The 27,999-nt window shown below is 38.9% G+C and overlaps 1 protein-coding gene, 1 long non-coding RNA gene and 1 pseudogene across 4 annotated transcripts in view; 1 reads left to right on the top strand and 2 right to left on the bottom strand.

The window, feature by feature from the left end:
* Positions 1–27,304, bottom strand: part of LOC149748965 (uncharacterized) — a 56,358-nt gene extending 29,054 nt beyond the window's left edge. Inside the window, exon 1 of the long non-coding RNA XR_016393556.1 lies at positions 2–27,304. This is a non-coding gene — a long non-coding RNA (uncharacterized LOC149748965). The remainder of the gene's footprint in view (position 1) is intronic.
* The window catches only part of BNC2 (basonuclin zinc finger protein 2), a 427,648-nt gene extending 400,248 nt beyond the window's left edge, over positions 1–27,400 (bottom strand). For all 3 annotated transcript variants that reach the window (XM_089913202.1, XM_089913203.1, XM_022573773.2), the window contains exon 1: positions 27,315–27,400. In XM_089913202.1, the coding sequence (XP_089769328.1) occupies positions 27,315–27,317 (3 nt within the window). In that variant the 5' untranslated portion in view covers positions 27,318–27,400. The remainder of the gene's footprint in view (positions 1–27,314) is intronic.
* Positions 27,324–27,999, top strand: part of LOC149748964 (uncharacterized) — a 75,595-nt pseudogene continuing 74,919 nt past the window's right edge.

Here is a 27,999-nt window from a genome sequence, read left to right as displayed (position 1 = left end):
CCTGTATGAACTGCAGAATGGAAAATCCAGTGTATTTTCAGATTTCCAGAGCTTAGACTTCGAACAGTAGACGTGATCTTCACCTGGTAGCTTGCTGTTGCTCTTACGTAAAACTGAATTTCAGCTACTGATTCAACGTTTATGGAATTACTGTATGCCAGGCTGATGCTAGGTTTGGTGACTCAAACATGAATAAAACATGACTCGTACCCTTGGGCAGGGACAACCTTAATGGTGGTTCAGGCAGACACCAAGAAATACAAAAAGTTATCTGTTGGCCTACGTGTGCCACAAAGAGGTTTCCCACATTTAATGTCTTGAGGAACCCATGTGAAGAAAAACTAATTCTGTTTGTCAGTGGAGATGAGCTAACAGGAGTTAGTTCTGACATAGGTCCCTTCTTATACAAAGACCTAATATATAAAAGTCACTAAAATGTGGAGTTTCTAAAACAGTGGATTAAGTCTTTAACAACTCTGGATAATTTTCTTAGATAATGAAAGGCATTAGAAACTTAAGTATTCTTTCCTTAAAGTCAAGCAAAAATTCTCCAACAGTTTGTATATATTGTACATCTGAAGGCAATCTTATTTGCGTTCAGCAATGCTGAGCCACTCGTAACTGGCACTAGCTGCTAAGGGCTCTGCATCTTTTAATGCCCTGTTTACGTTGTGTATCAATATGGCAAAAGTTACACGCCATCACTAATTTTCTTACCTACCTTCCTTCTATTTGGTATTAAATTACAACCCAAAATATGACTTAGTTTTGAAAGTTATCTTAGAATAAAAATGAATGCCCTATACCAAATACTAACTAACGATAACCACTTAAGTAACTGTGGTTCATTAGATGGCTTACTTTTCTGAAGGGACCTATTAGGTTTGATTCACCCGGATCTGCAGGTTAGAAGAGAAGCCCACGTGACTCTAGGTGCAGCATGCTGTACACTCTTTAACTCAGGCAACAACCACTTCATTCCTTCCCAGAGGCCATCACGGTATGCCTACTAGGCAGCTGGCTCTATGGCCTATGATTCTCTCCCCAAAGCAGAAGAAATACACTGACCTTCAGGCAGGAGTACAAAGGTCGATTAGAAGAAGATCGTCTCTACTGCTGAATACTGTGGTTATCAGAGCTCAGGTTCTTGACTTAGGCCTGTACTCTGATCCTCATGCTGTCACTTACAAGTTGGATGACTTGCTTCAAGACACTTAACTTTTCTGAAGCTTCATTTTTCCATAGTGATAAACAATGTTAATAATGCCTGGTTTGTGGGATGCTTAAAAAGATTAAATGAGATAATAATGCACATAGCTGGAACATAGTAAGTACTCAAAAGATTACCAGCTTACTCATCTCCTAAAGCATAATATTGTGAAAATATGCAAAACCTAGAGTCTGAAGATTCAGTTCCCAGTTTTGTGCCCCTTGGCTTTACAGTGCTGTGACCTGGTCATAACACCTAAATCCATGGTACTTTTATTATCTCTGCTATACAATGGGAAGAATTATAATTCAAATGAGTATTTGTGGAATACGTTGAGAAATTTTCTGCGAAGATGTTCATAAACTATAAGATTCGTGGTAAAATGTAAAAATGATCAAAGTCAAGCACTTGAACAAAAAAGATCATCTCAACCCTATAGCGATTAAAAATGTAACCTCTGATACATAATGTGAATGGAAAAGGATTCTGAACTACGATTAGTCAACACATGAGATGCGTGTACCTACATACACACGTGTATGCCTGCCAGCACACACGCCCCTACAATAGTCATCAACAACTGCTCAACTCCTTCCCAGTGACCCAAGGCAGTCTCAGAATCCTTTTCTCAAGCAGCCATTACCGATCTATCAATACTACAAGGGAGGAAAAACCTGTTTTCCATCCTTCATTTTGTCTGCTCTTCAGATAAGGAGCTCTGCAGAAGTACCAAAGTTACAAAGATCAAACAGTTAGTCAGTGACAGAGTCCGGGTTAGAAAAAAAACAGACCTTGTGCCTTCGGTCCATTCCACAGTGCCTATCTGGAATGTTTATCACACATCCCCCCTAAACCCCTACTCTTCCTTGCTTTGGGTCCTGATCATTTAATTTCTTACCATCTCATTCTGGCAGCCACACATGCTCCTCTCCCTTTTGCTTTTAGAAAATTCAGCATTCCCTGGCATAAAAGGGCAAAGAGACTGTCATTTCATATCCATGAAGCTAATGAATGCCCACAGTTGACCTGGCATCTCCCCCTTAAGCCATGCTAACATCAGCTGTCACTCAAAAGTTCACTCTACAGCTTGACCTTTGCTTCTGCTCAGACGTATTCACCCTATTATAAAAAGTGTTTTTCCTTTAATGTCATGATGACAAAATATTGCGATGTCTGTATGCCTTTCCAAACAGGCAGATTTGTGACACACACTAAATAGTTTTGTCACTAGATTCAAGAATTTAAGACAGGGAGAAATACCAAAAACAAAAAAAGAATTACCAGGTCGAGTGACTGGGAAAAACTGGTACTCCTATGCCCATCACCAGCCACAAAAACCATACATAATCATGTTTATGAATCTGACACCCAAAGAACATTTCAGTCATATTTAATTCGGCAGTTCTATTGTAAAATAAGACTAAGACTGCTCATCAGAGAAGGGTTACCATATAGACGATGTGCATCTTCAAACTGGCCAATTTCCTTAACTTATTATTTTCAATACCATAAAACATTTTAGCTACTTCACAAAAGGCAGGCATAACTTTAAACAGGAAGTAATATATCAAAAAACAAAATCAGCTTTTGGGGTTGAAATGAGCCCACCAGTTCCACCACTGTAACCTCAGCCAGGATGGTCATTATTTTTGTTGCTCTTCAGATTTTTCATTCGAACACTGCAGTTCTATACTTCACAAGAAAAAAATTACCTAATATGCAATGTTCTAGGCAAATAAAAAAAGGTCACACATAAATTAATCAGCATCACAGGACTACAGAGGCCCTTCTTTAAGCAACACAGAAGGAAATGTGCATAACATCTAACATTTTAAAGAGTTTTTATGGTATATCAGGCCCTGAGCAGATCCTTACCCACACTATTTCTACTTTAATCCTTGCTCCGACCTGATACAAAGAAGGTTATTACCCTCCAAGTTAACAAATGAGGAAATTGACACTTCAAGAAACTCTGTCCATTGTCAAACTTCCCATAACACAGTTGGGATTCAAACTCAGGCCTTTCTGACTCATATGCCTTCTATCCCTATGCTACCCTATACTGCTTCCTACTACACTATAAATATTTAGAACATTTACAACATTTGTAGATAAGGCAATCAGAACCATAAGTAACTGATCATTCCTCAAAATGCAGGTATCTGAGCTAAACTGCATCCACAATCAAACCATCATATCACCAAAGGCTAATCAGGTCATGAAGTGTACCTGTCTGTCATTTAAGATAAAAGTGCAACCCTTATGATCTTTGACTGGTTTTACCACACTGTGGTAGTTACAAGCCTTGTTATGAAGTCAATCATACAAAGTTTGAAAATGTTTAAACAATGGACACATAAAACGTGTCAAAAAAGATAAAACTTAAAAGCAAAAGATTAATCAATGAAAAAGTTGGCATGCACGATGGGCAACCATTGCAAAAGATTTTTCCCTAGCCTATGTCTACAAAACACTATTTTATGGACATATTTTTTGGAGTTTCAGAAGCTGTTTTACCTTACATTAGCTATTTTAATGTAACTGCCTCCATTATGTTTTTGACTGCTGAACTAGTAAGAAAATTCAGTTTTCTCTTAGAAGAGAAACCATTCTTCTCACTGGCATCACAGTTTCCAAAATAATTCATGTAGGTTTAAGTATGATACTTTCTGTTCAGATGATAAATGAAAAGAAAGGAATGAGCATTTGGCACTTGCCTTTGGCAGACACCATGTGAGGCATTTTCACATATGTTATCTCAAAATACTCCAGGTAGCAATACTATTGTATTTCATAGGAGAGAGCACAGTAGGTCAAAAAGTAAAGGATGCCAAGGGCTAGGTGGAGGGGTGAATGGAGAGTTACTACTTTGGGGTGTAGTTTGCTTTTCAAATGATGAAAACATTCTAGAAGCAAATAGTGGCAATGGTTGTACAACCTTGTGAATATACTAAAAACCACTGATTGTACCCTTTTTAAAAATTTTTAAATGGTGAATTGTATAGTATGTAAATTATATCTCAATTTTTTAAATTACATAGTCATGGTAAAGGTTAACATTTGAGAAATCCAGGTGAAGGGTTATATGGGAATTCATTATACTATTTTTCCAACTTTTCTGCAAGCCTGAAATTATTTCAAAATAAAGTTTTTTTAAAAAGGCACAAAAATATGTATAGTTAATGCTACTGAACTTACGCTTAAAAATGGATGAGAGGGCTTCCCTGGTGGCGCAGTGGTTGAGAGTCCGCCTGCCGATGCAGGGGATGCGGGTTCGTGCCCCAGTCCAGGAAGATCCCACATGCCGCGGAGCGGCTGGGCCTGTGAGCCATGGCCGCTGAGCCTGCGCGTCCAGAGCCTGTGCTCCGCAACGGGAGAGGCCACAACAGTGAGAGGCCCGCGTACCACAAAAAAAAAAAAATAGACGAGAGGATAAATTTTATATTATGTGGTTGTTTTTTTTTTTTTACCACAATTAGAAATAAATAAATAGGTAAAGGAATTTGTACAACAAGATTCTACCTTATTAAGTAGAGGTATCGGTATTCAAATGCAGGTCATTCCAACACCAAAGCCAAAACTCTTGTTAGAAGCCCAAAAAAGAGCTGATTTATTATCCTTGGATTGTGTTGAGACGTTACTTACGGCCATTCTAAAGCTGCACACTAACACACACACCTAAACTGCTTTTTCATAAATGAAAACTACTACCAACTAAGTGGGTTTTATTAAATGTTTCTGAGCTACTTTAAGGTTGCCACATGACTGTGAATGTGTATGGAAGGAGAAGAGAATGTTTCTGTATTATGCTGTATATTAAATAGTGATTCCAGACTGAATATTGCTCAAAAACAAGGCCTTAAGTTGAAATTTCCAGTCAAAATTTCAAAACTGGTACTGACATGAGAAAGTAATGAATATGTGAAAATATTTGTTTTTATCAAATTCTGGTTTTATTTAATGTTTTTCTGTTGACTTAAAAATTCTTTAATTCTATAGCAATTTCTCACAAAGATAATTATTTTCTTTGCTTACAAAAAAAATTAGAGACATGAGTTTCAACACACTTATATAATGTGCTCATCTGCCAAACACTGACGCACAATACAATGGGTATTTGCATAAACGGGTCTCTCTGGGTTTGACTTGGGAGCTCACAACTAAATATCTTTAGTATGCCAAGCATATAAAATATCCATATACCTTTAGAAATCAATTTACTCAAGAACATTAAGAAGTGGAATTTGGGGTTCCATTTGTTAAGCTGTAATCAAGTACAGAAAGCTGACCCTTGAACAACATGGGGGTTAGGGGCACCAACCCTCCACACCATCAAAAACCCAAGAATAACTTATAGTTGGCCCTCCATATACACTGAAAAAAACCGGTGTATAAGTGAATCCAGGCAGTTCGAACCTGTGTTGTTCAAGGGTCAACTATACTAAAGGGAAGGAAAGGGGAAAGAAAGGGAGGGGAGGGAAACATTCCTTTAAAAAAAATGTCAGGTCGGAATTCCCTGGCGGTCCAGTGGTTAGGACTCAGCACTTCCACTGCCAGGGCCTGGGTTCAACCCCTGGTTAGGGAACTAAAATCCCTTAAGCTGCACAGCGCAACCAAAAAAAAAAAAAAAGTCAGGTGGCAATTCTAGGGGGAAAGCGAATCATTTTTACCAATATTTTTATTTTTTTTCATATCAATAACTATCCAGTGATTCCCAGCAGAGGCACTGACATTTTGGGCAGAACAAGTCATCACCGAGGATAAATTCTTCTGCGGCTGGGACAATGAGGTGTCCTTGGCCCACTACATAGCAGGAGGCACTCCAATTCCACTCATTTGTAACAAACAAAACCATCTCCCAAGATTTCCAAACACCCCGTGGAGGTGGCAGCACCCCCAGGTCCAGAACCCAGACAAGCTGTAACATCTTCCCCGTCTCAGTGTTTCACAGCCAACTGATGAGTGGGAAGCTGCTTCCATCAGTCAGCCTGGATGCCAAGGCTGTCATGGACAGCCAGGATGCCCCACGTTCAGAGATAACCCTCTCTCTCTTACGGGGCCCACCAGCTGCAAATTCAGATTTCCACCGTCAGTTATTCTTAAAACCAAACACTGGCATTCATTTGACTGACACCACAAAAACTCTAAGAGAAATGAACATTTAAAAAATGGAAAGACTTTCATTATTTCATGCATGCTTTTTACAGTCACAGTCTTCAAAAGTTACATGGCTTAGACCATCTTACTTTTTAATGTAACAGGTCATGATATACTGATTAGAAAGAAACCACTGGGAGTTCAGTTTTCAAAACAGAAGAGTTATACCAAGAATCCAAACCCCACACGTCAGAGCACAAAACGTTCAAGTTCAATGCCTCTGCATACTTAAGTTACCAGAGGACAGAAACAATGCAGAATTTATAAAAACTGATTTAGTATAAAATACAGAAGACAGAGTTAACTTTGAAATACAGAACTGCAGAGTTTTATTTTCAACTGTAATGAAAGAATGAAAGGAAAGAAACTTCAAAGCTAGGAATACTTTAACTTAATGAGAAAAGAAAATCTAGCATTTTCCGTGTGAAATTTTAAACAGTTATCAATCACAGAACTGCATCATCTTTTCACTATTTCTTTAAGCAGAGCCCAATAGGTCTGCCTGTTAATAATAAAAGTCATTGTATTTCTTGCTTTCAAAAGTACTTAATCACCACAAATTCTTTGGTAGAGTCTTTCCCAAGTTCTGACTAGAATCCTGTAAGTCTACAGAACTAGCTCACCAGGGAACACAGCACAACGCTAAATACCACAATCTATCACCAGCATTAACTGCTCCCAGCCCCTAAGACTTTAATTGCGACAAGACTGCAGCTCAGAGCCTGAAGCCGGGTAAAGTCCTCTTGCAGCAGGCAGGGACAAGGACCACATATTTTCATACATGCTGGTGCATATTACACACTGTTTGCTGCCCCAGTCACAAGCATGTCCAGGACAGGATTTCTAAACTAGTCAGTGAAAATTCTACTCAACGCATTTTCATAGAATGAGCCCCGAATTATTTTAGACCCATCCATGAAGATTAAGTGACCAAAGCACCAACAGGTTTGCCAGTAGCTACAACCTTCTGACAAACTTTGGGAAAGAGAAATCCAATAAAATTTTGTTATCACAACACTAGACTGTCAATTTCCAATTTATAAATGAACTATCGCAGTCAAAACTGCAAAGTGAGTCAGTATTAGCGTTTATCATTACTGTTAAAGACAGATGTGTTTTTAAGAACCACTGGAATTTTTTCTTCCCTTACAGTAGACTATTTCTGCAAAACACAAAGTGGATGATATATTTAAAACAGTAATATCAGTTTACAATGTCAAGTTACTGCATGGTCGAAAACTTGATTTCTATAGCAGGTCCTCAAGATAAAACTAAAATCCTCTGCTGTGGTAGGTCTACTTTCCAATTACTAGAAGTAAGCATACGAGAGATATAATTAGTTATGACACTAGGACAGGCATACATGTTTCAACACACACGCAGCTCAGAACAAAGTTTTTGGCATTATATGACAGAGGACTTAAACCAAAGACTCAGAGAGGTTATGCAGTGTGTGTGTGCATGTATGTATATGTCCTTTTTTTTAATTTAAAACTTGCCACACCAAATTATTTCTTTAAAGTTATAAGCATATTTTGATTTGTTTAAACATCTCTTTAAAGATTTCTCAGGGAAAAAAAAAAAACACCCTGCGGCTTCCATTGCGCCTACATTACAAATTAAGGAAGCTGACTTTATAAAATTCATTTGGTGAAAAAGAATCACCTTTCAAAGAAGGCTGCATGTTGGCTAAACACATTTAGAAAAGTTTGACGGTCCTAGTCTTGGATTTCTCAATCAGGGATGAAACACTAATTTCTAAAAATGGAATATACAAGGCAGTACAATTTAACTTTGACCATTAAAAGTCTGTCCAAGATATACTGCCGAGACAGCTGCAAACCAGAATCTTTCAGCAGAGCTTTAAAAATTAAAACATGAAACTACTAAATAAGTACATTACTAAATTATGATCCACTTAGGATCATTTATTCCTTGCTAAAGATAGAAAGATGAAAATTTCATAATTATATACCTAAGAATCTACAGAGCAGCATGTGAGAGCTGTATCAACAGTTGATTATAATAAAGTATGACTGCACTCAAATGAGGGGCAAATTTAAGAAAGAAACAGATTACATACATACATAAAAAACTGAAATTCTGTAAGATCCTACTGTGCTTGATCTCAAAGAATTATAACATGAAATATTCCAAAACTTCCCTTTTCTAAGAAAGGGTCTTGGTTTAGGCCTGGATTCAGTCAAAGATTTTATTAAAAAGAAATTTATGATGCAGTAGTTTATAAAAACACAACAAAACTCAATCTCATGATATTCTGAGAAATATCCAATATTAATAAATGGTTCTTTTATTTAGTTTCTTATCAAATATAAATTTCTTTTCCTGAGAATACCAATCCGAAACACCTAGAAAGGTCCAATACCTCATGGTAAAGAGATGACACCAAAAAATGGAAGTAGATTTCAAGTCTGACAGCTTCCATCTTCTGGGTCATGACTGCCCTCAATCTGCATATGAAATTCCATGGACAAAGTCAGGTGTAGGTATTGTGAATGGGTGTAGGAAAACACAGAGCTTTTAATTAAGTGCATTCTCGAGTATAATAAGCCACCCTGGAACAAGATAAAACATGGAGAACCCATCCAGCTAGACCTTACACTCCCACAGGAGTCATCATACATGACAATGAATTATGACAAATCCCATCTCATGGGCCAAATGGTCCATGAAGACAGCACATGTGTTTCCTACAAAGATAGTATTAATGATGCACTCATGTTTTGGTCAAGCAGAGCTTTCCACCTTATAACAGGGCCTGCTAAGCGCCCTCTCTACCTTCACAGAACTATGTAAAAAGCTTTAGTAAACTACGTATGTATAAGTGCACTTTGGGTTTGGCTAAAAGAAAACACCCAACAGTTTACAGCTGTTTACTTCTAATACCAATTGGTCTTAACTTTCTTTCAAATCAGAAAGTTCCATAGTTTCAGAGAACTCTGGGGGAATCCAGAAACATCTAAAGTTAGCTTTTCTGGAGTCAAACTTATTTCATTCCTTTTTATTTCTTGAATTCTCATTCTTAAAAACCTTCAAAATAGGGTGTGGGTGTGACTTCGCAAAATAAACTTATTTTTCAAAACTGATTTTAATATTTTTAACAATAAAATTATGCCAAGATCTACAGATTCCATGCAAAATTAGCATTTTGTGCTGTGGAGAAGAGGTTGGAAGATGAATTGGAAGAAAGTTTACAACACAGCATTTTCCGAGAAGGTATAACTAGTGCATTTCTCAACTGAGAACCAGAAAGTAATCATAAACTGATTGATAAGTGTCACCTGAAACTACAACTTACAGGAATTCAAAAACAAATATTAAAGCATAAAAAACAAAATAAAATCATACTCCCCTTTAGCAACTACTCTTTCCTTTGACTTCTGTCGTCTGTCAGTATAGACAAGACTGCCTCAGAAACAGTTTATGTGCACAAATTTGTACTTCACTTGCTTTCTCATTTCTCATGTCCTGAGTATTTATTTATGCCCCACATATGCAGATTTACTGAAACTAAGACAAAGTATACAATATAAGCTATGTGACAATCGTTCTAATTTCTAGCCAAAGAGCGCTACATAAAACCATTTAAAATCATGGAGCACTTACACAATCTCATATCTTAGGTAAAATTTTCCTTGATCGTCTCTGCCTTCAGAGGCCTCCTCAGGCCACAACCTATAATACTTTTACTCAGATTTCACAAGATCTACACTGAAGTATGATCTATCGGGTACTTGCCACGTGCAGCCCAGTTGCATAAGACCACAAAATATTAACACAATTTGATGGTTAGAAAAATGTTTGTAAGCATGCATGTATGAATCTATATATGCAAAAAAATCTCCCACCGGTTCTCTGAGTTTCTATGGATATTAATAGGAAGTTACATTATTGGTGGGGAAAAATAGTCAATATGTCTCAGTTATCACCTCAGGACACTGTGCTCATTCCAACAACACTACTATTGTTCAAAACGTTTCTGGAATTTTTCCTTTGTGACTATTTCCAGAGTCAATTCATAAGTTATATGAGAAAAATCAACTGTGCCAATTTTCTTCTTACCAAAAATAGAATTATTTGGCTTTATCACCCACCATGTTCATCAGGCTTAACTTCTAGACAATTCAGAAAACCAAAACTTTTGTCACAGAAAATTTGCTGGCACTGAAGGTAATTAGAAGAATTAGATACAGGCTGTCCAAACCCAATGCCAAATGATGAGCTCCAAAACATTTTAAGCTAACATCAGTGTATGACCTTCTAGGCTGACTATTTTACACAGAATAATACTTACTTGTATCTACTTATTTTTGGTTTTCAAGTTTCCTTAGCACATTTATTAGTATATTAATTACTTTAATGTTTCACTCAAGTTTATGAATCTTATCAAATTTTTATTAACAAGTTCTTCAAATGTTATAAAACTTCCTTTAACTTGAGAAGGTACTAAAATGAATACCTGACTAGGTGTCCTTCCAAATTCTAAATTTATCATTTATTTACTTCGCCATAGTGTCTTCAAAATTGCATATATTGTAATTACAAAATGGAACTGTAAAACTTAAAATGGTGAATTGTATGGCATGTGAATTATATCTCAATAAAGCTGTTTAAAAAAAAACTGAAGTCACCAAAGTAACCAGTTAAGCTTCATTAAAAGGCCTAAATTACTAAAAATGACCTAAAAGAATTATTCAAAAATCAACCAAAAACACAGATCACCCCAAACAGACCAATCAGGTAGCAAGCAAACTCGAATCATCACTTAAAATGGCTCAACATACCTCCTCATATGGATTAGTGCAGGTACAAAGGGCCCCATTACAGGAGCAATTTAACTCAAGATACCTGAAAATTCTACCAGAAGTTGAATATTAAGGAATATCTATCAGTACACACATGTGTCCTGAATTACATATATAATATCTCACTCCCAACCCAATATTAGATCTGTACAATTTTCTGAATAATGGAAAGACTTTACACATTCTCACGAGTGGTATCACCACCTTATTACTCAAATGCACAACATCTGTGAAAAGCCTGATTATGGAGGTATATTTTGCTTTAAACAAAGTTAACCATCCTGGTCCAGATCATGCTCAATCCATAGTGTCAAATTGGATTGCACAATGTATCTCTTATACATGTACTATAAGATACCATGCACACTACAAAACACAAATATAAAAATAGGAGAATGAGATAAATCGAATTTCATTTTCCCCAGATCTTATAGGATAACTTTTGCATACTTCTTGGGGTGTTTACATCTACTCTGGAAACCACTGCTCCAATAAGCAGTTCAGATAATTGCAACAGCAAATACCATAAATAACCCTCGAAGTAATAACTAAGATCTCATAAAAACTGATAAAAAAATCTGTTAATGATTACAAGGAAAATCATATGCAAGTATATTCATTCACTCAATAAACAGCTGCTGAGTGTTTCCCATACCAGGCACTGCTACGGGCAGCGGAAATTCAGAAATTAACAAGACAGGCAAAAGTCCCTGTTATGAAGTTTGGCATCCTGGCAGGAAGGTGGACGACAAATAATAAACTACATATAAGTAAACAAATTCAGTATCTTTTCTAGTGGTGATAAATGCTATGAAGAAAAGAAGCAGGGATAGAGGTCAGAGAATCATACAGGGTGGAGAGACAGCTGGGAGACAAAAGCTGTCAGTAAGTTCTCTTGAAAAGGATAACATTTTCAAGGAGACATGAATGAAATAAGGGAGCAAGCCATGCAAAAATCTGGAAGAAGAGCATTCCAGGCAGAGGAAAACTGCGTACAAAGGCCTAAGGAAGGTAGGAATTTGGCATATTCAGTGAACAGCAAGAAGGTCAGGATTATGGGAGCTGAGTGAGCAGTGGTAGGAAGTGATTTTGGAGCACTGGGCAAGGATTACATCTTACGTATCCTTTTCAGTCATGGCAGGAGTTCGGATTTCACTGCAGGTGTGGTAAGATGAAAGAAGACACTGGAAGGTTTTGTGATAGGGAAGTGATTTCTCCGTAAAGAATCCTCTGGGTGTAGTGGGCAGGACAGAGGCAAGAATGGAAGCACTGGGCCAAATGGAAGCTACTGCGGTATTCCAGGTAAAGGGTGGTAGGGCTCTGACCAGGATGATGGTGAATGGGTGGAAGTCAGGAGACAGATCTAACAGGACTTGCCCAGTATATGAGGGGCACAAGAGGAGGAGACCCTGAAAGATCCTGAGGAAAAACGTGGTGAGCAAGGAGGTTGGGGAGTCACATAAACGTTAAGTCTCGTGGCACTCATTTTAACTGGCCCTTTATCAATGTATTTTTCTAACTATATTTTTTATCAGTGTTCAACATTTCCTGTGCAATTTTTCCATTCTCTCCATCACCACCCTCACTTAATTTTTGGTGCTGACACCTTTTCAAATTTAAAATTTGGAATACATTAAACCCTATACGTTTAAATAATAAAATTCTCACACTACACAACTGTACCACAACTGCTCTGAAACTTACAGACCGCAGACTGAAATAGGGACAAAAGGATGAAAGCTGGACTAGATCTAAGGAAACCACAGCCAACAGGAGGCTCCCCTGTCCACCAACATCTATCCTTCAGGCTCAGTGGGTGTTCAGTGCCTTATCCTCCTACCTTCTCTTCCCCTAACAAATGCTTCTCTGTAGTCAAAATCTAATTGATATTAAAGTGTTCTAAAGGGAACAAAAGACTAAAGTAAAAAAAAAAAAAAACTAATTGGGAAGTTACTGGAATCAACCAATGTGAAGTCAAAGGTATACAGATTTAACTTTTTGGTCCTTTTTGACACCCATGAAATAGTAAAGAGATGTTGAACATCACACAATGTGAAACACTGAGAATCTTTAAAATCTAATCGTGGCTCTAACTGTATAATGGAAAAGAGAATCCCAAAGTAACTGAGGAACTTTTGTATCACACAGAAAATAGATGCAGAGATAAAACACACACACATATGCACACACACCCCCTTACTGACTTCCCAACTGCAGTGTATTCCTCCTATATATAAGGACAATCGCAAATCATGGTATTTCTCTACAAGGTATTATTAAACAATAGAAACTTTCTCTAAAAGGTATTTAACTGGTCTTAAGCTTTATTATTTTAAAAAACAACAACATACATCTTTTTTTTCCTCCGGGAAACTGCAGCCTTATTCTGTGGCTTCCCACCATTCTCACCTACCCATATACAAAACACATTACATGTAAGGTAGTAGCATGAATTATCTCCCAAGAAATTTAAAATGAATGAAATGGGACTGCCATCTGCATTACATCCATAAAAAACCAAACAGATGCAAAGTCACCTTAACAAGTAGCTCCCAGGACAGTTGCCTAATATCTGCTTGAGAATATTAACATATCCAGAGAAAAAAGAATTTATCAGTCAGAAGGTGAATGGGAAGAAGAAAAAAGCAACAGGGGTCAATTTTGTCAATGCTCTTCCAAGCACAGTCCAGGAGTGAGGAGTCTGAAGGGTGCACTGTAAACAGAGGCCACTGGAAAGGTTTTCTGTACAGAGGGAGGAGGCCCTTACACCCTCCACCTCCATCCCTAATATTCTCTGATCAAATTCCAAGTTCATAAAGCAATGAGCAACATTTGGATTATGATTTGACTCCCTACTTAAATTTGCCTGCAAAGGAGAGAATGTGCTAAGCATGCCGATAGGCGTACGGAAGTATTTCACCTAATAAGGTATGTAGGTGTATACATGTTCACATGGCATGTGTGCAGGCATGCACGTGTGGGTATGTAATCTCCACCCCTCAGTCAGTGAACAGCTGAATGAGACCATTAAGGACTGATCTCTTTTAAGCGTGTATTGACAAAATTAGATTTCTAAACATACGAAGACCAGTGGAGTCCCCTGGACCATGGTTACTCTTTCAAGAAAATGAATACCCTCCTGCCAATGGACTTTGTGCTCCTTCATATTAGGGTTAGAACTTCTGCCTCATCTGTTAGACATACAGTGCCGAACAGAGTGTCATGTGTATCACAGAAATGCAATCGCCTGTTTAATTACAATCCAAAATACTTAAAAGTTGTGTTATGCTGTGGAAAATGATGACAGCCACAACTCCCATGCCTATGTGAAATGTACCATTTGAACATAAAAACCTGATCATTTTCAAAAGCATCTTTTACTTTTACCAAATCAGTATACTATTGTCTAATGTTTCACGCAAATCTACAGCAAGTTATTCTACATATAGTAACAAACAGTTACCTGCTGGCTGTTAACAGATTACTTTGGCACATCTGCATTTCAGAAAAACAATTTGACAATATTAATGAAATATTCAATGACACACTCAATATTCATCCATGCCATCCATACATATACCTAAAACTACAAAAAATATTGTACCAGGTATTACTGCAGTATGAAAATGCACATATGTGTCAAACCCTTCCCCCTCACACACCCAAAAACAACATTTTAGTGAACTATATTATTCTGCTTTCTCCCTCTCCCATAAGGAAGTTGCAGACTATCAGTTTGTCACTGATGCTTCTACCTACATACACACACACACATTTCATTAGATCTAATTATCACTGTCCCCTGTACACAGAAATGTCATGTCAGTGACTGGTTGCTGTTTATGGACATATGCGAAGCTGCAAAGAGCAATGAACACACATAAATCCTTTATGTGAAAATATTTTTTGCAAAGGACACTTACAGGGTAAAACATATGGCTTAACACGTGGCAGATTTGAGTTTAAAAAATATTTATCTACTTTTTCACATTATTCAGACTTAATGTACTCTGAAGTGAAATTAATGTTTTAGTCTATCAAAAACCAATATGAACAAATATGCTTTGTTTCCTATCACCATTTTGAACGAGAGGAAAACTGAACTATCATATTGTACTTCCAGAAGCTTACCTGTTAGCGTACAGACGTGTTAACACAAAAAAACTTCCCTAATCCACTAGAGTAAAATGTGTATTACAGGGAGATTAAATACCATAGGACAGAGAAATGAATGCACTTTCTTTGTATGGCTGTATTTTTCCAGGTAATTACATACTTTATGTCCTTAAACCATGAAAGATACCATAATAGTACACATGATTCTGTCATTCCATATATATACAACAAGATTCATATGAGCGGGCTTCCCTGGTGGCGCCGTGGTTGAGAGTCCTCCTGCCGATGCAGGGGACATGGGTTCGTGCCCCGGTCCGGGACGATCCCACATGCCATGGAGCAGCTGGGTCTGTGAGCCATGGCCACTGAGCCTGCGCGCCCGGAGCCTGTGCTCCGCAACGGGAGAGGCCACAGCAGTGAGAGGCCCGCGTACCGCAAAACAAAACAAAACAAAATAAAACAAAGATACATACGAGCACGTCAAAACATGTGAAACAGAAAAGTAGCATTGATTTATTGCTCAATATTAATAAAAACTGTGTCATTTGGTATAATGAAATTTATTATAACCAAAAATCAAGTGTATGGTAAATATAAGATTTTCTACCATACAGTTTTTATAAATGATTGTAAATCCTCTATAGAATTTTCACCAGGAGAAAAGTAATTATATGTCATAAGATACAATTTAAAATTGGCTAATTACTATTTATGTAACTTAGGTAAACATTGATGAGGGGTGAAAATACATACTCTCCACATATATATTTGATCAGTTAGCCATCTAATTAATAGTTGATACTGAATGAATAACGAAACTTTTGTCCAAACTAACTGGCAAAAGGCCAAAACCAGACAATGTAGTTAAGCAAGAACGGCTCATCAGAATACTAGGAAAGCAATTACTTTAGATGGAGATAAATATAGTTGTTTCTTAACATGAATAAAGAAAAATTAGAACTTTAAAAGGGAACAAACTTTTTTTTTAATTCACCAATGATACAATATAGCTGCCCCCAAATTACGTTATCTTTCATTTGCTCTCAAGCTTCTCTAACTCAACGATGAGGTATATTAATTACAAAATTTGTCAGGTAAACTTTAAAATAAGCTCATGTCTCCAAATATGCCATGCCAGATTTGAACGTGGTATTTATTTAAAATGTAACTGGACCAGTTAGTTTGGGTTTGAGATCATACAGTAATTTTTAGCTTTAATCACTGGTGGTGTTTTTTAGTTACAATGGAATATCTAGGAAGACAAATTTTCTCAATAATGGTTTTTTTCCTTTCCTTTTGAGTTATTTATAAAACTAAAAACAATTATTTCTAGGTACTTAATTCTACCCTCCAGGGTATGAAGTGTATCTCTTATATAGAACACCTAGAATGCTTTTAAACTCAATGATAATTAAGAAACATCAAAGCAAACCCAGGGTGTTTCACAGGGAGCTAAGAGCCATCATCTTTTGGCTACTAAATGACATATTTCTTGTCCCCTGGAGTATCACCAAGAGTTTTTTACCCAAACAATAGATGTATTTTCCTAACGTAGCCTTTACGCTTCTGAGGATCAGATTATTCTAAGTTTTAAAAGTAAACTGCTATGGGCAACAGAAGAAAGAATAGACAGATAAGACTACATCAAACTTAAAAACTTCTGTACAGCAAAGAAAGTAATCAACAGAGTGAAAAAGCAACCTACTGAATGGGAGAAAATATTTGCAAACCATATTTCTGATAAGGAGTTAATATCAAGAATATATAGGGCTTCCCTGGTGGCGCAGTGGTTGAGAGTCTGCCTGCCAATGCAGGGGACTGGGGTTCGTGCCCCGGTCCGGGAAGATCCCACATGCTGCGGAGCAGCTGGGCCCGTGAGCCATGGCCGCTGAGCCTGCGCGTCCGGAGCCTGTGCTCCGCAACGGGAGAGGCCACAACAGTGAGAGGCCCGCGTACTGCAAAAAAAAAAAAAAAAAAAAAAAAAGAATATATAAAGAACTCCTACATTTCAACAACCAAAAATCAAATAATCCAATAAAAATGGGCAAAGGACTTAAACAGCTATTTCTCCAAAGAAGATATACAAATGGCCAACAAGCATATAAAATGATGCTCAACATCATTAATCATCGGGAACTTCAAATCAAAACAATGAGATATAACCTCTCATGTGTTAGTAAGGTCACTATTTAAAAAAAAAAATCAAAAGAACATAAAGTAACAAGCATTGACAAGGATGTGGAGAAATTGAAACCCTTATGCATTGTTGGTAGGAATGTAAAATGGGGCAGCAGCCACAGAAAACAGGAGGTTCCTCAAAAAATTAAAAATAGAACTACTATATAATCCAGCAACTCCATTTCTGGATATATATCCAAAAGAATGGAAAGCAGAATCTTGCAGAGTTATTTGCACATCCATGTTCACTGCAGCATCATTCACAATCGCCAAAGAGTGGACTCAATCTAAATGTCCATCTAAGGATGAATGGGTAAAGAAAATGTGGTATATACATAAAATGAAATATTATTCAGCCTTTAAAAAAAAAGGAAATCCTGTCATGTGCTACAACTTAACCTCGAGGACATTATGCTAAGTGAAATAAGCCAGTCACAGAACGATATATACCACATGATTCCATTTATATGAAGTATTTAAAGTAGTCAAATTCTTAGAAAGTGGAATGGTTGTTGCCAGCATCTATGGGGAGGGGAAAAGGGGAGCTGTTCAATAGGCATAGATGTAAGTTTCCATTTTGCAAGATGAAAAAGTTGTAACAATCTGTTGCACAGCAAGATGCAGCTAACACTATTATACTGTATATTTAAAATGATTAAGTTATTAAATTTTATGTGATATTTTTATCACAATAAAAATAAACTGCAAAAGAACCAAGAACAGCTAAAATAATCTTGAAAAAGAGGAACAAAGTTGGAAGACACACACTTCTCAGTTGCAAACAATGCAAAGCTACAGTAATCAAGGCAGTGTGGTACTTGCACAGGGATAGACATATAGGTCAATGGAACCAAGTGGAGAGTTCAGGGGAAAAAAACCCTTACATCTATGGTCAAATGATTTTCCCAAAAGGTACTATGATAATTCAAAGGGGGAAAGAATTGTTAACCAATGATGCTGGGAACAACTGGATATCCTCATTCAAAAGAATGAAGCTGGACCCCTACTTCATATCATACACAAAAGTTAGCCCAAATGAATCAAGAACTTAAACGTAAGAGTTCAAACTATAAGGCTCTTAGAGTAAATTTTCATGAGCTTGGGTTAGACAATGATTGCTTAGCACACCAAAAGTACAAACGACAAAAGAAAAAATAAATTGGATTTTGTCAAAATTTAAAGCTTCTGTGCTTCAAAGGACAACATCAAAAAAATAAGACAACCCATAGAATGGGAGAAAATATTTACAAATCTTGTATCTAATAAAGACTTGTGCCCAGAATACATAAAGAGCTTACAACTCAACAATAAAAAGACAACCTAAATGAAAAAAGGGTAAAGGATTTAACAGACATTTCTGCTAAACAGAGAAGATATACAAATGGCCAATTACCATATGAAATGATGCTCAACATCACTAATCATCAGGGAAATTCAAATCAAAATCACTTTACACCCACTAGGATTGTTAAAATTAAAAGACAGATAGAAACAAGTTCAGAGAGGATGTGGAGAGATTAGGAAACTTATACACTGTTAGTGGGAATGTAAAATGTGCAGCTGCTTTGGAAAACGATTTGGCAGTTCCTCAAAAGGTGAAAGGTAGGGACTTCCCTGGTGGCGCAGTGGTTAAGAATCCACCTGCCAATGCAGGGGACACGGGTTCGAGCCCTGGTCCGGGAAGATCCCACATGCCACGGAGCAACTAAGCCCATCCACCACATCTACTGAGCCCACATGCTGCAACTACTGAAGCTCGTGCGCCTAGAGCCTGTGCTCCACAAGAGAAGCCACCGCAATGAGAAGCCCGCGCACCGCAACAAAGACCCAATGCAGCCAAAAATAAATTTATTTTTTTAAAAAAAAGGTGAAAGATAGATTTGCCACATGACTCGGCGATTCCACCCCTAGGTATATCCCTAACAAAAATGAAAACAGAACACATGCATACAAATGTTCACAGCAGCATTACTCGTAATAACAAAAAAGTGAACACTACTCAAATGTCAATCGTTGGATGAATGAATAAATAATGTGGCTATAGCCATACAATGGAATGTTATTAATTGCACTTTTTAAGCGTATGAACTGTACAGTATGTGAATTATATCTCAATATAGCTATTAAAATGGTGAACAGCTCTGATTATATAGTCCTATCACATAAAATATAAAGTGCTCCCACTGGAAAGAAATATAGAAATGACAAAACTCACTTGTTTTACCAGGGATGAAATGGAGGCTCTCAGACCTAGGTAGACTAGAATGGGACCTGCCTCTAAACCCAGTCAGCGGGCTGTTCTCACTCTGGAGTGGACAGTGGTGCAACCGCTTTCCAAGGCGTGGTCAGCCAGCTGAGGTACTGACTGCATGAAGAATAGGTGCAGGATTCCTTCAAAGAGTAGCTCCTGACATGCATTCCTTTTAGCTACCACATGGCTTTTTTGGGGGAAGGTAAAATTACAGCCTCAAATGTCCCTCCTTCCTCTTCTACTTCTCCCAACACAAACCATAATGAAATGGGAACGGGAATATTAGAAGGGGCAATGTTAACACACCCCTGCCTTGTCCGTGGGAAGGCCACCAGGTCACCTGAGATGATCAAAGTACATTCATCTGACTATCTTCACAGAACTTCCACCCAATGGTCAAGAGACTGGGACATGGCCCTGGGCTGGCTGGGCACTTAGTTGTCAATTACTGAATGAATATGTGTTTCCCTGCAGAGGATCATCCCACCTGAAGAAAGGAATGTGGAAATAGCTCATCTCTCCTCCCTGAAACAAAGATAACTTGGCCCACATGACTCCATGAAAAGCTTAGCAGAGAAAGTTTCAAATACAACTGTGAAAAAATTAGCCTTGGCTAAAAAAGGTAAGGTCAAGTAAAACTTAAAAATCACTTTATAAGGATTCAGTAATAAATCATTCATATATTTGCAAAGCTACTGGGGAGCCCCAAAAGAGTTTGGTAAGCTGACAAAAATTATTTAAATTAGAAAGACAAAAATATTCTAGTCACCCCTAGCAACAAAGATTTTCCTAATTTAAAAAAATAAATGAACTTGAGGGTAAAGTGAGATGCAGGTATTATAATTTACCATTTTCTATTCAAATGTGTTGAGAATTCTTAAAAAGTAATCTGATGAATCTTAAGATGTTGAGTAATATTTTCCAATCCAAAGTCTGCAAATATTGGTCTTTATTATGATTTGCAAATAATCCAATGATCATCTTTTTCTTCCTTTACACTGAGGCAACAAGGCAAATGCATTTTTAAGGAATCAAGGGATAATACAAAAGATGCTAGAGGGAAATCAAAAGGGAAAAATAGTAACATAGGAAAATAAATAGGCTACATTATTTTACATGGATTTTAAAATACATATATGACATCTATGAAATATCTCAAATTCTTTTCTAGATATGGAAGAATTAACAAACTGCTAATAGATTCATTTACACAGATGATTCAGTCAGTATACAATAGTTATAATACACTGAATAGTCACCAGAAACATCACTTGGGTCCTCTGAAAGATTAAAAAATGAAAATAAGACTCTTCCTTGCTGTCCAACTTATTCAATTCTCCCCTCAAATGAAGTTTAGCTGAAAACAATGCGACTGACTTAAGCTCCGCACAGGCAAATCTTGGCAGCCCTCAACTCTGTCTATCTCCTTGGCCTGTTAAGCAAAATTCCTTCACAAACTGTTGGTCTCTGCAATAACTCCTACAGAGCTCATTACTGCCAGCATCGGCCTATCCCCCGTGTTGTGCATTTATTCCCTGGGATGCATATCAACATGTGGCACATGTCCTTGACGTGCACAGAAGGGCTGCACCCCAGGACAGCAGCATGCACGACAATAGTGTCGACTCTCACTTCTCTATGGTTGCTGGGATGTAACCGAGAAATCTAATAACTGTGACAGTGGGGCCTTTCGGTTTTTCCTTGCCTTTCCAGACAGTGAAGCTGCACAGACACTAATGAAAGGTTAAATGAATAGGAATGGTTGACAAGAGGTACAATAAAGAAGGAGCTTGGTAATCCAGACACTGAGCAGAGATCCTTGGCTCAAGCAGAGAAAGGACAGCACATCGTCGAGTCACAATATTTAAAACAGCTTGCTATACACAGAGGCTTTTGTGTCTGGGTACACGTCTGGCTTTGGACTAAAAAAAAAAAAAAAAAAGACACTGAAAAGGAATTTCAGCATGGGGCACTTTGGCAAATGTAAGGTCATAATAAGAGAAAAATGTTTTGTGTGGGTTCTTACATCTTTGTACTGAACACAAAAAAGCAGAGACTATGAACTCGTGAACCACAAGTTCCAAGACAATACTGTACATTTTGACAACTATTAAATACTGTATCTAGAGGGGTGGCTTGATGCGATTCCCACTGGTAAGATATACATGCAGTGACTCATTTAGCAGCTCCACATTCTGCCTTCCTTGAGGAAGAATTCCTGAATGCTCATCTTAGAATTCTATAGTCAAGGTCTAGTCTTCAGTGATTTGTTACGAATACTACCACCAAAACTCTCAAGCCATCTTCCACTCACTGCAAAACTTCCCAGCAGCTTCCTGTAAGGAAACTGAATTTATCACCCTAGCAATGTGTAAAGTACAAGGCAAACTTTTTTTGTAATTTCAAGTGACTGCAATAGTGAAACGACCTCGACTAGAATTTTTAATTATGGAATTAAATTTTTTTCAGTGCCCCACTCACTATACCTTAAGGGAAGGTTATATTCCTTGGGGAACTGATTTTAAATTATCATAACAAGGCTATTCAAATCACCAAGAAAAAAGTGCTCCAGAATGTCAAGGGAAAAATAAAGCAAAAGGAAAAAAAAACTGACATTGTTAGATACAGATTTTTTTAAAGGAAAAAAATGTATGACTCTGCTATGGCCAAACATTAAAAAATGATACATCTGTAAAACTGCTCCTATGCATAAGCACAAGTTAGAATACAGTTTCACAATAAATGGTAAAATCGTACTGAGAACATGCTTTAAAACAAGGGAGCCTCTTTGAACAGTCAAATTAAATTATAGCTGAACTCTTACTTGTACTGAGGGTTCTAATAAGCAACAAATAAAGACTTTTATTGGCTAGCAACATAATGAGAGCTACTGTGCAGAAGATTAAAAAAAGACCAATCTGGGTAGTTTATCTCACCGATTATATTATTTACTTAAATGGTAAATAAGTTTGTCCAAAGTAATACTATTAAAAACTAGCATATAAATTTTAAAGCGCAATTATGATCAATGACCATTTAAAGTAAACATCACAAATTTTAGTGATAAACAAATGTGAAATTAAACAAATATTGAATTTAACACCACTTAAGTTCTATTTCTTTAAATTTAACTAATTTATTGATCCCTAATACACTGGCTTTATAAATGGTTTACTATTTATGCTTATATCATGAAGTATTTATCTTGAAGGAGTTTTCTCTCCAAAGTACAGCAGTTATGCGTATAACTACTTCAAAAAGAAAGGAGATTGTCCTGAGTGAACAGAAAGAAGGTACCTCCTCCTCAGTGATTTGGTAGGAAGTTCCTTTTAACAGAACTTTGAAGGTTGGCCTCTTTAACAGACCTCCATCAGCTGACAAAGCTACAAACAGTACTTAGCAAACCAAAAGAGATTTTAAATGTATCGGGGTGCATTTTGCTTGATCATCAGATCATCTGAAAGGTAGAACCCTAGAAATCTTAGCTGACTATTTGACTGTTCTTGGAGAAAGTTCTGCTGCTTCTATCACAGCTAAAAAAAAAAACTACAATAGCACCTCCAAGCCTAAACACTAAGCCAGTACTCATTATCTCCTCTTTTTCTGCAACATTCTGATTGCTAGAGTGACTTTAAAAAAAAAAAAAAAACTTTAAGTATATCTAATAAAATCATGAGGCTCCCTCTAGCTCTTCAGAGAGGAGTTTACTAACCAATGATCCAATGATCCTATGTAATTCCCATCCAACAGGAAAGATTTGAGGAGGCTGCCTCCCTTCCACAGAAATGTTTTTCAACTGTTTCTTGTAAGAATGTAGATGGTAAATGAGACCAGCTGCAGAGGAATTCAGAAAGCACTGCTCCTCAAGTCCGCAATGAGTTAAGAATCTATTAACTGCTTCCAACCTAAGCTTTAGATACAAAATTCTATAGTGAAACTTTAACCTGTTTAAACTACATATACACTCCCAACTTAGATTTACCCACTTGCTAAAACTAAATTTAATCAAAAAATAAGGACATGCATGAGCATCTATCTACAGAAGTTGTTACTTGTAATCTGGTCTCAGTTCTAAAAACCTACACATAAATTCAGGATCTTGAAATTTTTTAAAAACATTAACAGTGTATCTGTGGCTTTTATATAAAAGAGGCTGATGGTAATCTGTAGAAAACATGTCCATGTACCATAATATTTATACACAACAGTGTTAATAACTTTTACTGTTTAATCTTTTCTGCTATTCAGCCCTGGTATTTTGGGATTGTCGTTATTCAGAAGACTATAAATAATACAGTCCAAGTATGCCATTGATATTTAGCCTACCTTACAATAGCCATAAAAGACACACAGTCAACTGGCAAATCATTTCAAACAAGTGAAAATGAAAAAATGCTAAATCGAACTCCTACTACTCATTAGGACCACCTTTCAAATACTCAAGGAACATTTAAAATTGTGTGGAATCATAACTCTAAAATTAAAAATAAAGGGAACCACTACCTTCAAGTCATCACCTATTGGGGGCTCCCTTAATATAAGAAATATTCCCAGGAACAACAACAAAAAGGAAAGCTCCCCCCACCCACCCGCCCCTTTTTGAGCCAGTGTCCAATTTCTTCTTTTCTGAACAGCTGTATTATCCAACTTAAGTTGCTCTGCTAATTTCGGTCCCACAAGGACTAACTTGGAAGGCAAAAAAATACAAGAAAAGATCAATTTGCTGGGAAAGATCAAATGAGAAAACTGTGGGGACAGCACCAGGTCAGCGTGTGGAGAACTAAGCAGACCTGTTCTTCATTAACTGTGGCTCTCTGGGGATGTCACACACTACCTGTCCGTGGGCTTTATTGAACTGCCTAACCCGCCTCTCTGTTCCATTCTTCTGGGCTCAAGTGAATCATATCCTGCTGCTGACAAGTTAGCAGGGGACTGCGGCTGCAACATGAAAGTACTTTTCTTTCTTGTCTAAATCAGGCAGATTTTTGAAAAGACGACACAGCATTGACTCGTGACATGGCAAGATGAAACGAGAGGTCTGGGCCGGTCTTGGAGCTGTGCAGATAAAAGTAATCAAATGACACTCCTGGAATGCAAATTGGCATTCTTGACTGCAGCAATTGCACAACCATGAAACATCCCTGACAGCAAGCAAGATTAGGACAAAATGTTATGTAAAGCACTGAACTCAAAAACTCTCACTTGAAAATTCAAACTGTTAACACTTACATTTTAATATAGCAAGAGTCAGCTCCGCTTTTGTCTGCTGCTTTTTGTAATCACATATCCCTGCCTGACAGATATCTTACATTTCAGGGGGAAGAAAAAGTCAGGTATTGATTGGGAAGGTACGACTGCTATTAATATTTTCTTCCTATTTACTTTTTAAAATCACGCGAGGTTGGTTCTTTTCCAAAGCCTTACATGCAAACAACAGCGAACTTAATATTCTCAAGGACCAGTTTGAGACTTTTCTCACACGATACTCAAACCGAGTTCACGTTCAGGCTCAGTATTACTTCCCTCAGGTGAAGACACTCCTGTACGTTGGTAAAGTGATTAGCAATCTGGATTTTACTACTCTCCAGGAACAGAAAGAGCAGCTCCAACTAAGAACTTCTTTAAGGCTGAAGAGTTTAAATAAAGCAGCTATAAATATAACACAAAACACAGATACCCTATGAAAGTTCACAAGGGATTTTTTGGGTGACTCCAAAGGGTCAATCAAGCAAGTTCTATTAACTTGCACAGGGTCTCACTACTCTTGAATACGTCCTCAAATCAGACACACTACACAGGAATAAATTCCACCACTTAAATAATGTATGTGCGTGCACAGTAACATCTGAAACTGCAGAATACAAAGCAGTGGGTGACAAATGTGCTTAACCACTGTTCAAAGTGATTAGTATTTAGGAATAGATGTGTAGACAAATAGTATACAGGCAAGGGGGGAAGGGAAGAAAAATACCTACAACCGGCTTTTACAGTGTTCTTGTGTAAAATGCGGCTATAAGAAAAACCCTCTAGTGCTAAACAGATATATTTAATATGTTGTTTTGACGCCTCCACTTAAATACAGATTCCAACCATTGCCAACTGTCCACGAAATACATAAGAATTAATAAAACAGGCCACTTCTGCCACTTTAATCCTGGGTACACAGGATTATTTTATGTCTTTTGTACATCAGTTTTACAACAGCTTGACTCTAGGGTAAATGCGAACCACCGTAAATCGCACACTGCTTTCAAAACCACTTTAATTTCTGTCAGCGTTACTGTAACCTCAGTCTTGGGCTCACGCTTTTTTTTTTTTTTTTTTTTTTTTTGGTGCCTGCATTTGACAGTCGCACCCCCTACACTCCAGTCGTGACTTTGATCACTGAAACAAGAGATGTCACATTAGGAGGAAGGGAAGAGAGAAAAAAAATGCCAACCCAGCCAACCCACTATCTCCCTTTTACTTACACAGTCCATCTACATGCGGAACGCAGTATATCAGAACCCCAAGAGGGGGTAACAATAGCAGCAAAGGGTGGGAGCAAACTAAAAGGAAGGGAGTGGTCCAGCCCCATTTCTAACAAATCACTTCCCCGAAAGCGGACAGAGCGCTCAGCAGCCGGCGAGCTAATTACCAGCTGCCTCGCTGCAGAGAAGCTGCTTCGGGTAGAGGGGCTGTGCTGGAATCTCGCTTCGCAACGCCTTCCCATCTCCTCCACCACTTGCACTTGGAACTTTTTTTTTTTTTAATCTCAGCCTCACTTTACAATTTCACCCAGGTTTAGGTGGGTTGTTTTTTCTTCTTCTTCTTTTTTTTTTTTTTATCCTGCCCTCTCCCCAGGCCCCAAATGCCACCCTCCAGTCAATGTGTAAGTAACACAAATCGGCTCCCGTCGAACTCCACCTCAAAATCTCTCTCTCTTTAGGGTTGATTTTCCTGCCCTGCGTTTTGCACATTCTTCAGAAAACCTCCAGGAGCACTTCCTACATTTACAAAGGGAGGGTTCCCCAACGCGAGGGCGAGGAGGGGAAAATCAGAGGTGCCGGGGACCAGGCGGCGGTGTCCTCCCCGCGCGGCGCACCAGCGCGCCCAGGCGCCCACGCCCAGCCGCCGGCCCCGCACTCGCGGGCAAGTTTTAAAAGTTGCCGTGGGTCCAAACGGCGTTCCTCTCCGCCCCGAGCTCCTTCCAGCGCTCCATCAGCCCCCGCCTGCCTCCCGGCCCGTCCCAACTCCCCGGAGCCGCCCGCCCGCTTACCGCTCACCTTGCCCCGCCGGCCGCGAGAGGGGCGACCTTCCCGAGCCCCCCGAGCCCACCGAGCCCGTGCGCACACCCGCCCTCCCACCTGGAGGTCTCCTCCGCCACTCGGGCCAAGTTGAAGGGCGAATTCGGGAGCGGGACCGGGGTGGACTGAGGCTCTCCTTTCCTGCCCGCCCTCCCCAGCGCCCCCCTCCACCTCCCGCCGCTGGACTGGAGGAAAACACAGCCCCCGGGCGGCCCCCGAGGCGCGCCGGCGCGGGGCTCCTTTCTTCCGAAGTCTAAAATAAAAAGGAAAGGAGGGTGGAAACTTCTTACCATCTCGGCATGCTGGTTGTCAAGTGCAGCCCCCGCCTCTTGGTCTCCTCTTAGCGGCCGCGCCTGGACCAGCCCCTCCGCCGCCTCACGCTCCTTCTGTCTCGGCCTTTCTTTCCCTCCCCCTCCCGATTTCCTCCGGGCAGCCGCTCTCGCCGCCTCCGCCTCTCCCCGCCCGCCCGCGAGCGCCCTCGCCGCGGCCCCTCTGCGCTCAGGTGACTGACTGATTTACACCCGCGTGCAGGGTCGCCTTCGCTCCCCAAGTCGGAGCCTGCTGAGTTCCCCCGGTTCCTCGGCACAAAAAAAAAAAAAAGAACGGACTGTCCCGGGAGGGGGCTGCTGTGGGGCGGGGTACGGGGAGAACCGGCGGGCGAGGTGACCTCGGGCGGATTTGCAAGCCGCACAAGTTTCTCCTCTCTGCAAAACTGTCGCGGCTACGATGTTGCTTCCCTTTTGCAAAATAAAAGTAGGTTGGTTTGGTTGTTTGTCCTCAGATTCTAGGGGGCTAGTGAAGGAGGATGTATGTTTCTCCCGCGCCCTGTTACTTGTTTTCTCTCCCCCTGCTCTCTCTGGGGATGGAAAAACAACTTTGGCGCCCCCCCGGGGGGTGCGGGCTTGGAGGTGGAAGTGGCCGGTAGCGCCTAGCTGTCAAAAACGAGTGGGGGAGACCGGAGGGGAGGCTGTGAAG

The sequence above is a fragment of the Delphinapterus leucas genome, chromosome 6, assembly GCF_059928025.1.
Source record: "Delphinapterus leucas isolate spDelLeu-1000000601 "Yukka" chromosome 6, BTC_Dleu_Yukka2, whole genome shotgun sequence".
In the NCBI taxonomy this organism is placed as follows: Eukaryota; Metazoa; Chordata; class Mammalia; order Artiodactyla; family Monodontidae; genus Delphinapterus; species Delphinapterus leucas.
This window is presented reverse-complemented; position numbering and strand designations above follow the sequence as displayed.